Consider the following 13,219-nt stretch of genomic DNA (forward strand, 5'->3'; position numbering starts at 1 on the left):
CCTCCAATGCTAAATTTGTGATCCCTTGATGCCTCAAAACATGTCCTACCAACCGATCCCTTCTTCTTGTCAAGTTGTGCCACAAACTTCTCTTCTCCCCAATCCTATTCAATACCTCCTCATTAGTTACGTGATCTACCCACCTTATCTTCAGCATTCTTCTGTAGCACCACATTTCGAAAGCTTCTATTCTCTTCTTGTCCAAACTGGTTATCGTCCATGTTTCACTTCCATACATGGCTACACTCCATACAAATACTTTCAGAAACGACTTCCTGACACTTAAATCTATACTCGATGTTAACGAATTTCTCTTCTTCAGAAATGCTTTCCTTGCCATTGCCAGTCTACATTTTATATCTTCTCTACTTCGACCATCATCAGTTATTTTGGTCCCCAAATAGCAAAACTCCTTTACTACTTTAAGCGTCTCATTTCCTAATCTAATTCCTTCAGTATCATCCGACTTAATTTGACTACATTCCATTATCCTCGTTTTGCTTTTGTTGATGTTCATCTTATATCCTCCTTTCAAGACACTGTCCATTCTGTTCAACTGCTCTTCCAAGTCCTTTGCTGCCTCTGACAGAATTACAGTGTCATCGGCGAACCTCAAAGTTTTTACTTCTTCTCCATGAATTTTAATACCTATTCCGAATTTTTCTTTTGTTTCCTTTACTGCTTGCTCAATATACAGATTGAATAACATCGGGGATAGGCTACAACCCTGTCTTACTCCCTTCCCAACCACTGCTTCTCTTTCATGTCCCTCGCCTCTTAAAACTGGCTTCTGGTTTCTATACAAATTGTAAATAGCCTTTCGCTCCCTGTATTTTACCCCTGCCACCTTCAGAATTTGAAAGAGAGTATTCCAGTCAACATTGTCAAAAGCTTTCTCTAAGTCTACAAATGCTAGAAACATAGGTTTGCCTTTTATTAATCTTTCTTCTAAGATAAGTCGTAAGGTTAGTATTGCCTCACGTGTTCCAACATTTCTACGGAATCCAAACTGATCTTCCCCAAGGTCCACTTCTACCAGTTTTTCCATTGGTCTGTAAAGAATTCGCGTTAGTATTTTGCAGCTGTGACTTATTAAGTCAAGTTAAGTGTTTTCCCACCTTGTAGATCCTTCATTATTCTAAATTATATTGTTGTCACAGCTGCAAAATACTAATGTGAATTCTTTACAGACGAATGGAAAAACTGATAGAAGCCGACCTCGGGGAAGATCAGTTTGGATTCCGTAGAAATGTCGGAACATGTAGGGCAATACTGACCCTATGACTTACCTTAGAAGAAAGATTAAGGAAAGGCAAACCTACATTTCTAGCAGTTGTAGACTTAGAGAAAGCTTTTGACAATGTTGATTGGAATACTCTCTTTCAAATTCTGAAGGTGGCAGGGGTAAAATACAGGGAGCGAAAGGCTATCTACAATTTGTACAGAAACCAGATGGTGGTTATAAGAGTTGAGGGGCATGAAAGGGGAGCAGTGGTTGGGAAGGGAGTGAGACAGGGTTGTAGCCTCTCCCCGATGTTATTCAATCTGTATATCAAGCAAGCAGTAAAGGAAATGAAACAAAAGTTTGGTTTAGGTATTAAAATCCATGGAGAAGAAATAAAAACTTTGAGATTCGCCGATGACATTGTAAGTCTGTCAGAGACAGCAAAGGACTTGGAAGAGCAGTGGACACTGTCTTGAAAGGAGGGTATAAGATGAACATCAACAAAAGCAAAGCAAGGATAATGGAATGTAGTCGAATTAAGTTGGGTGATGCTGAAGGAATTGGATTAGGAAATGAGACACTTAAAGTAGTAAAGGGGTTTTGCTATTTGGGGAGCAAAATAACTGATGATGGTCGAAGTAGAGAGGATATAAAATGTAGACTGGCAATGGCAAGGAAAGCGTTTCTGAAGAAGAGAAATTTGTTAACATCGAGTATAGATTTAAGCGTCAGGAAGTCGTTTCTGAAAGTATTTGTATGGAGTGCAGCCATGTATGGAAGTGAAACATGGACGATAAATAGTTTGGACAAGAAGAGAATAGAAGCTTTCGAAATGTGGTGCTACAGAAGAATGCTGAAGATTAGATGGGTAGATCACATAACTAATGAGGAGGTACTGAATAGAATTGGAGAGAAGAGAAATTTGCGGCACAACTTGACAAGAAGAAGGGATCGGTTGGTAGGACATGTTCTGAGGCATCAAGGGACCACAAATTTAGCATTGGAGGGCAGCGTGGAGGGTAAAAATCGTAGAGGGAGACCAAGAGATGAATACACTAAGCAGATTCAGAAGGATGTAGGTTGCAGTAAGTACTGGGAGTTGAAGAAGCTCGTGCGGGATAAAGTAGCGTGGAGAGCTGCATCAAACCAGTCTCAGGACTGAAGACCACAACAACAACAACAACAGCATTGTTGAATACAGAAATAAATTATGTTTTATCCAATTGTAGTGTGACATATCAATTAAGCCAGAGTGTCTCTTGGAATCTCTCTGTCATAGAATCTCCATTATCTGATTGCCCTATTAACTAAAATAAACTGGTCCTCTCTACAGTGATCCCTGTTAAATGTCAGAAACTTCCTCAGACTGAACAAAGCGTAGGTTGGAGACTGTGATTTGACAGCTTCTTCATTACCTTTCACTAATGCAGAATTTGCATCGCACGACCTCAGCACTTGGTAAGTACCTATCTGGCAGCACTATTGCTGCAGTGGTCGCACGCTGTGGCTCAGGTGGTGACATTGCGGCATTTAAGTGGCCAGTGCAATAGCAGTTGTGACTTCAGCTTTTTCCCCCTCCTGTGTAACAAGATAAGTGGGTGTTAATTAGATAATCACAAATACAAAGTGCTGCCCAAGATATCTGAGAATTTCAGTGTGAAAATCGGGAAACTAGACACAAGTCTCCTGTCACATTCAAAGTCGTCACCTCAGGCCTGTGTCCAATGATCCCAGCATTGTTTGCATATTTATAAGCAGTCCTGTAGGTCTGCAGGGTAAAGGATGTTCAGGACCCATCGGGACTCTAATTCCATGTCTTGAATCCAGCCGAAGTGTTGCCATTTAAATGCGATTTTACTCTCGGGGAACAGTTAGGAGGCACACGGGGCAACGTCTTGCACGTAGTGGGGGTGGGGGACTGTTCCCGTGACGTTTTTGGCCGGGAATTCCTTCACAGTGAATGAGGTATACCCGAGTGGATTGTCACGATGCACTGACCAGTCTTTCTTTTCCCGCAACTCTGGCCATTTGCGCTGAACGTTTTCCACAGTTCCCTCAATACCTCGCAGTACGACTGCCTGTTGACAGTCTGACTAGGTGGAACAAAACTCCTTATGCAAAAAAAAAAAAAAAAAAAGAAAAGAAAAAAAATCAACATTGACAGCACGTTGCTGCAAACTTGTCGAGCTTTTCCCGGCCTCAGAGAAGGTGGCGTTTTCCATTGTGACGATTGCTGCTTCTCTTCAGAGTAGACCCGAGATTCTTCACCTGCGGACGTTTCATTGGTCAATACTGAGAAGGTGAGGGACAAACATTGTTGCAGTTCATATCGTGTTCTAGGTATTGAATGAAATGTACCGTACAACAGCCCAAGTGTGTTACAAATATCACGAATTATCTGCCTTAGGTCTCTGTGAATCACATCACACACTTTCACGATCATTTCTACTGTCGTACATCTCGAGACTCGACCACGGTGTTCAGTATCTTCCGCAGACTCTCGGCCTCCCTCGAAGCTCTCGAACCACTCAAATGTTTTTGCTTCACTCGGTGCACTCTGACCGAATGCCTCTGGCGGGGTGCTGTGAGTTCCAGCTGCAATTTTCTTCAGCTCGAAACAAAATTTGATACAAATCACTTGCTCCTTCACTTTATCTGTTTCACAATTCTGAGAAGCACTGAAACACATGCAGACATACACACCACCAAAGATGACGCAACTTCGTGCCGCAGTAACCGAAATGTGTACCTCGGGACATCTAGTGACAGAATGTCGTACTGCTACTGGTCTGACTGGTGCAATGAAATTCTCAAATATTTTGGGTAGTACCTCATATTGATACTACTGTCTCACCAAAAATGCCTAAACTCAGTTTGCACAATTTTCTGTTCACTAGCATGGAAATGAAGATTAATCAGGACTCGGGTGCAGTTTAAAGAGACATCCCCTTTGTCGGAATGGAAAATTTAATTAATAAATTCGGAGATGGGATTGTGGCCGGTACTAACCGTAGAGGGGCAAAACGTATAGTACTGCCAATAGACAAATACGAAAGTGGCAGCACTATCACAACTCTCAGAACTTAGTTCCTCGCTCGGGGAGGAGAAAGATTGAAAAGGAAGGACGAGGGTGAGCAGAGATGAAGGGGGGACAATCAGCTGTTCAGTTGCTGCTTCTTTCTGCAGCCTGCTTGTTAACGTCGGGAGGACCCTCGGTTTGATAACTGTCACTGTCTAACATGTATACAAAGTAAGAATTAGTGAATAACCACTCCAGTCACGAAAAACTCTTTGTTTTAGTCCATGACCAGATTTGTCTTCAATATTGGTGCCATTTTTCAGTGGATATGTAAATTCTGCTGTTGTGGGAAAAACTAATCAGTATAAAATCCAAAACTGGTTCTGGACTAAAGAACATCATTTGAGCAGCTGGAGTGGTTATTCACGAATTCAGTATGCAGTGGCAGAGCAGAAGTGCATTTTAAACAGAGAGAAACTAATAACGAATAAGTCTGTAGTGTGCGAGCCACCTCATCTCTGCAGAACTTCTGCACCTTACGGCCACTCGAACTCACTTACCGTATTTGTGTATTCGTCTCCCTCTGCAATTTTTACCCGTCACACTCCCCTCCAATTTCAAAATTGGCAATTCCCCACAAGTTTAATTTATCTCCAGTTTGGTTCAGCACCACTTCGTTAGTCGTTTAACCCGTTCGTATAACATTCGTGCACCATTCTTCTGTAGTACAACATTTTGAAAGCTTCTATTCACTCGCCGTCTGAAATGGGTACCGTCCACATTTCACTTTTGTACAGTGCTACACTCCTGGCCGGCGGTAGCCAAACTGCAGCCCGAATCGAGTGTTTTATAATAATATCTATCTAGCAGCTAACAGCTGAATCCAAAAACACCAGCTAACATTAAGAGCTTCTTAAGAGTGTAGCTTTCCTGCCGAATAACAAACAAAAATACTTAGAGAGACAGTAATACTTTAAGACACACTTAATTTTTATTAATGTCGGTGATTTCAGCCGTAGTGCAAATTAAAGTTGGCTGCTTACCTGAGGGGCAGAAGAGTAATTAGTGCTGCACTGCAGGGTTAGACAATGTAAGAGAGGGAATATTTTGTCATTTCTCTTCCACTGCTGGCAATTTGTGTGCGTGAACGACTCGTACTGGTCACCTGAAGTGATATAAATTTTGACACAGAAGCAATACAGATTCGTAAGTGCACATTACAGAGACCATTATCTTCAAATGTGGAACTTACGTGAAATTAAATTAAGACTGTCGTAATACGGCACAGAGAGTAGAAGAAAAATGAAATTCAAAACATTTACTAAGAATCTGTGATTGTGTCTCGTATTACCTAATTCATTTAAATACAATCACAGTTACTGTTATTAATCAGTTTTGGTCAAAATTCGACAGTTTTGGATCAAACTTTGCTGTTAGATGTTTCGTGCCCAAAGCATCTGAAAAAATTGCTTGGCGTGAGCTGAAGCATATGCCGACATCATCAGAACCTCTCTGATGGTGACTCTGTGATTTTTCCAGAACCGTTCACTTTACTTCTTCCACATTTTCATCAGTAATTGATGTGCTAGGGCATCCAGGATGGCCGTCATCTTCAACATCTTGCCCCTCCTCAAAACGTTCGTACCTCTGGTAAACTCTTGTCTTACTTGCAGCACATTCTCCAAAAACCACAATCGACATTAAAGTTGTGGTACTGCACTTTATTCTATTTTTCAAGCAAAATTTAATGCAAATTCGTTGATCCATCTTTTTCCAAGTAAAAATTCACCAAGCACTCAAAAACACGTATAACCTTTTTCTGTTGTCAACTGCATATGCAATGCTTCACAAGATAGCATCTCCCAGATTTTATAGGTATTTTTAAGGTTCTGAGAGCAGGTCTTTATAAAAGGAGAATGGTTTTTGAATAGGATAATGCCAAACAAGACAAGTGGTCCCTTTCTATATGAGAGTTATAAATGCTTACACATGTTACTTACTTGCAGTTGGCAGCCCTAATATCCCAGCTGACAGCTGACATTGCTGTAGCACAAACACCTACACTTACAACACATGTTAAGCCTACTGCTGTTGCTGCTAAAATGAGAAAGTTGAAATTTTTGTGATAATGCATGACTGGTTAAATGTCTTGAAGAATAGAAGTGATAATGAAGAACCTCATCATTGAGTCCATTGTTAGCTACAAAGGTAGTACATTGCAAAATGGTCATTGATGGAAATGAATTTGGCCTCACAACTTTCCCCAAAAAAATGGACCCATTTGGTTTCCTGCTGTAATAATTCAAGCAGGAATGGCAAAGCAACGAAAAGATTATATTTTTAAAAAGGCATAAGAATGAATTGCAAAGAGGAATAAAAAGACATTCTGTGTCTTGAAGTAGAACCAGAACCAGCCACGCAATGAAGATCCTGAGGAAGCAGCTTACCAGCTGGGTATACCAGAACCAAAGAACAGGCAAAAATGCTGTTTGTGAATGATCTTGAAACCACGCACACACACATTTTAGAACTAGAAAATCAAATCCTGTGGCCATTGTAAAGTATGGGATCTTGGTGATCTTTTTTTTTTGGGGGGGGGGGGATTTTGTTAATTCAAAATTCCATATTCTTTTGAGTCCATTAATGACTTCAAAATCAAAATTTCGTCTAAAGGATCCCTGCCGTAACAGAGAGCAAAAAAGAAAATTTACCAAAAATAATGGCTCAATTTGGGACCAGTTTATTTTTTGAAATATTTGAACACTATAATGTGCTGCTTGTCTGAAGAGGTTAACCACTTAATGTGTAATGTTAACTTTAAGAAGTCTGTGCCATTTGACAGAGAACATTTTGAGAGTAATACACACACCAAAAAAAGTTTTGCATCATCCCGGTTCCCACAACTCCTCAAGATAGACGTTGACTGTGGATATTGTATCACAGACGCAGTCCCTTTGACTGTTCAAAGATGTAAACAACTGTGCACGAGCAGCACCTATTAAGCTGAGGGAGTCTGACAGCTGATCAGTTCCAGCCATTCCACCAGGAAGGAGGTACACGGCTCGTGTTGTCTGTGCTTCAACCGTGCCTAGACAGTCAGTACTGCGGTTCGATCGCGTCCGCGTTCTTACTTTGTGCCAGGAAGGGCTCTCAACGAGGGAAGTGTCCAGGCGTCTCGGAGTGAACCAAAGTGATGTTGTTCGGACATGGAGGAGATACAGAGAGACAGGAACTGTTGATGACATACTTCACTGGCTGCTGTGGCCGAGCAGTTCTAGGCACTTCAGTCCAGATCCGCACTGCTACTGTGGTCGCAGGTTCAAATCCTGCCTCGGGCATGGTGTGTGGATGTCCTTAGGTTACTTTGTTGAAGTAGTTCTAAGTCTAGGGGACAGATGACCTCAGATGTTAAGTCCCATAGTGCTTAGAGCCATTTGAACTGTTGTGACTTGGCAAGACAGCCAAGCCACTATGAGAGGAAGCCGAAAGGCACGCGTTTAAGCTCACGCAGGCTGGCGTGAGGTCTGGAACAGTTAAAGGAACAGAGACTAGCAAAAAAGGTACGTAGCTTCTGGAATACTTAACTTTAATCCATAATTGGTGAACATCGGTCTGACGGTACATGCATCACAAGATAAATAGCAAATGATAATGGCGCCTTGCTAGGTCGTAGCAAATGACGTAGCTGAAGGCTATCCTAACTATCGTCTCGGCAAATGAGAGCGTAATTTGTCAGTGAACCATCGCTAGCAAAGCCGGCTGTACAACTGGGGCGAGTGCTAGGGAGTCTCTCTAGACCTGCCGTGTGGCGGCTCTCGGTCTGCAATCACTGATAGTGGTGACACACGGGTCCGACGTATACTAGCGGACCGCGGCCGATTTAAAGGCTACCACCTAGCAAGTGTGGTGGCTGGCGGTGACACCACAAGAACCATTTGACATGTTTTGCTCAGGCTGCCCGAGGACTACCACTACAGTGGATGACCACTACCTACGGATTATGGCTCGGAGGAACCCTGACAGCAACGCCACCATGTTGAATAATGCTTTTCGAGCAGCCACGGGACGTCATGTTACGACTCAAACTGTGCACAATAGGCTGCATGATGGGCAGCTTCACTCCCAACATCCGTGGCAAGGTCCATATTTGCAACCACGACACCGTGCAGTGCAGTTCAGATGGGCCCAACAACATGCTGCATGAACCGCTCAGGATTGGCATCGCGTTCTCTTCACTGATGAGTGTCACATATGCCTTCAACCAAACAATTGTCGGAGGCGTGTTTGGAGGCAACCTGGTCAGGCTGAACGCCTCAGACACACTGTCCAGTGAGTGCAGCAAGGTGGAGGTTCCCTGCTGTTTTGGGGTGGCATTATGAGGGGCCGACGTATGCCGCTGGTGTTCACAGAAGGTGCAGTAACGGCTGTACGATGCGTGAATGCCATCCTCCGACCGGTAGGGCAACCGTATCGGCAGCATATTGGCGAGGCATTCGTCTACGTGGATGACAATTCGCGTCCCCATTGTGCACATCTTGCAGATGACTTGCTTCAGGATAATGACATCGCTCGACTGGAATGGCCAGCATGTTCTGCAGACATGAACCCTATCTAATATTCCTGGGATAGATCGAAAAGGGCTGTTTATGGACAACATGACCCAACAACCGCTCTGAGGGATCTATGGTGAATCATTGTTGAGGAGTGGGACAATCTGGACTGACAGTTCCTCGATGAACTTGTGAATAGTATGCCACGACGAATATAGACATTCATCAACGCAAGAGGACGTGCTACTGGGTATTGGAGGTACCAGTGTGTACAGCAATCTGGGCCATCACCTCTGAAGGTCTCACTGTATGGTGGTACAATGTGCAGTGTGTGGTTTTCAACAGCAGTAAAAAGGGCGGAAATGATGTTTATGTTGATCTCTGTTCCAATTTTCTGTACAAGTTCCGGATCACTCGGAACTGAGGTGATACGAAACTTTCTTTTATGTGTATATTTCATCACCAATGTTCAGCCTGTCATAAGTCACTCAAATTTATTAACAGAAATCTTGTTTGTATAAAATTGCTCAGAATTTAATTCTGAACGTAAAAATCACAACAGCTAAAAATCCGGTATTTTTGACAAGGGTTCCTTTTCTGCTTTCCATCTCATTATTTATAGGCATAACTACTGCAAGCTTTGGTCCTGCAGCAAATAATCCTCAACTCGTCGATTGATTACAGAGGTAACTCGAGGGAGGCACTACTGAGTCAGGATAAGATTTTAGTGATTTGGTTGAGATACCACTGTAACCAGAAGTGTTACTATGTCTTAGTGACTGATGATTTTCGTGTTCTTTGTAAGATGCAAATTAGCAAAACTGGTGTCGAAGTAAGTTTATCAGACCTGCTTTCGAGGGACCAGTTTGTGACCACGTATTTTCAGTAACTTTTCGAAGAATTCATTGAATTTAGTGCTCAGTGATTTGAATTTTTATAACATCTGTCACGCTACTACTGTAATCGGGAAGTTCAATATCATTTTCCGTGCTGAGTTTGTTTTGTGCCCACTAATGCTGTAGGTAGTCCTTGCCGTGTTCCTAAAGTGTCTAGTTTTGTGTACATAGAAGAAGAATTTTGCAATACTGTTCGTAGTGTATTTTTAAGTCTGGGATCGAAATATCTTGTACGAGAAAGACCGAGCTTTATTTAATTCGAAAAGGGAAGAGCCTACCACTGTGTGGCTGCCCCCTCCTATGTTAACATCTTGACTGCGGCCAAGTTGCAATGTTTGGTCAGCATAACATTCAATACGGAGAGAATTAGTGGGTGCTGCATTACTGATTAATGTGACAGTTGTAATGAAACTTTCAGTAAATTGACACACAGTTCTTTCACATGCTGCACTGTTCCCACACGTCAATTTTGATCAGTTTCACAATAAATTATTCCAGCCAACCAATTGTCTGCACGTGTGAAGTCACGTGGCATGGCAGATATCCATAGATGTGAACCTAAATTACCGTATTTACTCGAATCTAAGCCGCAACTGAAAAATGAGACTCTAAATAAAGAAAAAAAAAAATTCCCGAATCTAAGCCACACCTGAAACTTACGACTCGAAATTCAAGGGGAGAGAAAAGTTTTAGGCCGCACTTCCAAATCGAAACAAAGTTGGTCCATTGTAATATGAGACACAATTTAGGTCGAATGAATGATGATACAGCTACAGTAGTTTGGTTCGAGTCGTAAGCTTAGCAGTTAAGCTTTACCAGGTAGCCATTGCTATGCGTCAGGCGCTTCGTCCGTATTTATACGGGTACCCTTCCTTTTTTACGTGCTTCGTCTGGTTTGAATCGATTGCTTAGTCTTGCTTTTAATCTGATAAGTGCCGTTTTCTTTGTTATAGGTGTTTACGTCACTCTAAGCTGAAAATGCATTACTGTACTGTGTCATGCATTGTTTGTCGCATTCTGATAGTGCGTGTTTACAGCCTGTCGCCGCTCGCGGAATGGCTTGCTTTTGTGCGCGCTACCGTCGCTTACAATTAAAAGAGAGAGAGAGGAATCGTCTCATTAGCAAAACAATGGCAAGAGACTGCTATTTGTTGTTACTTACACTGCTGCTTTCTGTGATAATGATCAACAAGAACCAAATAATAGACTGCGTATGATGGAACATGTTCTAATTGAAAATTTTTCTCCGTTTGAAAATCTTTGTGGCCGCTTCTTTAGTACATCAAATTCTGCACAGAAATTAGAGTCATCTTAGATTTAAAAATCCAGTCAGTTGCCGTGCTCCGTTTCTGACTGTATCACTATTAGGCGTAAGAGTAATACGAATATAGACATGACACGATACGTATATTCTTCCGCGTTTGCTGTTGTCTCACTCTAGTTTCGTAGTCTATTAGGCAGGCAGGATTTAAATGAGATAGCAGCAAACACGAAAGAGTATATGACAAAATGTTTATATTCGTATTATTCTTATGGTGAAGAGAATACTGCATGTGATTCACATTTCATGAGGTTCCTATTAGCAACCATCTCTTCTCACCGGGTAGGAAAAAATTCAGAACGTAGAGTTGGCCGAATTGACAAACATCCCAAACAGTCTTGCCAGTCGGATTTTCGTAGTACATTAAAATTCTGCTACATTCGAAGATGAACAATACGGAATTTGTATTTACTTCGTTGGGTAATGTATGAAAATGCAGTGGTCGAAACTCGGGGCGGAGAAAAAAAGCTCGTCTTCCACCCTCTTTTTTTTTTTTTTTTTTAATTTGTTTACTGACACAGAGGTTTTGGCGCCAGTATTTATCTTTGTGCCTACAAAGCATGCCTGTGTAGCGCTACATATATTCGAAGACAGAAGTTAGTTGTGGCGGCACCTACCAACATTTTTCAGAACTTCCGCTTCCTTTGCACTGGATTCTAGGCCACAGGCGGTTTTTTGAATTACAAAAACCGGAAAAAAGTGTGGCTTAGATTTGAGTAAATACGGTACACAATATTTGGGTTTACTCGCTACATTCCGAGAACTGTCGGTGCTATTTCGAGGTACGTGTATGCTTATCAGTAAGTGCTTCTGTACACAAATTTCAACCTATTAACATCATATTTTGTTCCGTGGCTTTGGTGAGTGAACCGGCCAGTAAGGGATTCTAACAGTAAATTCTCCAACTGTCTAGTTTTTGGCTCCAGCTGCCACCGTTTGCATGCCAGGATGTGGGCAGTGCCAACACAGCTGTCGATATTGGTGATAAGGTGTGTAACTTGTATACACTATTACTAACTGAACTGCAACTGATTACAGGTCTCGAATACAATATTGTTATGCAACTTTGTCAAGTTCTAGTCACACTGTGGCATCGCCATTTTTTTTTAAACACCTTGAGTGTAAACTGATTTGTAAACTTTCTTGTTGTATTTGTAATTTGTGTGCTCCTACTTACACTTTCTGTTGTCTTGACTGTTTACTTTGAACATACACAAGTATATTCGTGTAGTTTCAATGATGTTTCCATTACTTTCCAGTGCAGCAGTGGAACGGAGGGAAACTACTTCGACAGAGGAGGCTCCTCTCGGTTTGTCACCAATTACAAAACGGAACGATCGACAGGAAACTGGTGCTCGGGCGAGGCAGTTAAAAGCTAAATTACAGATGCTGGTGGACTATGTAAATTCGTGTGAGTTGAGTGCGGAAACAATAGGCATCATGGACAAAGAAGTGGACCGTTGGTTATCACTAACTCACTCTTACGTCAGTAGGGAAGTTCCACATTGCGCCAGCAGTGATGAGACGAAAGTGCAACGAATGCCTGATAAAGGAAAGAGTACTGTTGGAAAACCAAACCTTGTTGAGAAGCCTAATGTTCCAGATGCACTGAGGCAAGTTGGCAGTGAAATGTTGACTACGCATGTCAATTTTGATCATTCTTACTGTAAGTACTAAGTTGACCTACCCTAAATTATTGGGTGCCCATCACGATTTGTTTACGTTTTGCGGAAACACACCATGCAAAAACAGATTAATTCAGCGGACGTGGTAGCTCTGTTGTGATAAGGAAATCTGTGTGTATTTAATAAAGAAAATAATTTGGTTTGTGCCTGAGTCTGTTGATTCCTTTACCCTATTACATATAATTAACAAGCTTATTTTAATGTCACTTGGATTTAGTGCGTTCCTGTCATTTTTAATAACTTTGCTACCTTCTGTACTTCATTATAGATAACTGCATCATCTGCAAGACATCTGAGGTTACTATTGATATTGTCTGAAAATCATCAGTATACGAGAGCTGATGCAAAAGTAACACAATTTTTTTCTTCCTCGGTATTGCAGCTGAATTGTCGGAATCTGACGGTGATATAGTTTGAAGTTTGCACTCCAGGCTGTCTTTCATTTTCGCGTGCAGGTCTAGTGACAGAAGCCCGAACTGTGAAGCAGACGTGGTGCATGTGTTACTGTCATCAACTTGTGAAG

The 13,219-nt window shown here is 41.8% G+C and overlaps 1 protein-coding gene across 5 annotated transcripts in view; it reads left to right on the forward strand.

Annotated features, from left to right (window-relative positions):
• LOC126213522 (uncharacterized) overlaps positions 1-12,847 on the forward strand; it is a 173,677-nt gene extending 160,830 nt beyond the window's left edge. For 4 of the 5 annotated variants that reach the window (XM_049941356.1, XM_049941355.1, XM_049941354.1 and 1 more), the window contains one exon: positions 12,271-12,847. In XM_049941356.1, the coding sequence (XP_049797313.1) occupies positions 12,271-12,688 (418 nt within the window). In that variant the 3' untranslated portion in view covers positions 12,689-12,847. The remainder of the gene's footprint in view (positions 1-12,270) is intronic. The other variant, XM_049941358.1, reaches the window with a different exon arrangement.
• Positions 12,848-13,219: the final 372 nt, after the last annotated feature.

Source organism: Schistocerca nitens, chromosome 11 (genome assembly GCF_023898315.1).
Source record: "Schistocerca nitens isolate TAMUIC-IGC-003100 chromosome 11, iqSchNite1.1, whole genome shotgun sequence".
NCBI lineage: Eukaryota > Metazoa > Arthropoda > Insecta > Orthoptera > Acrididae > Schistocerca > Schistocerca nitens.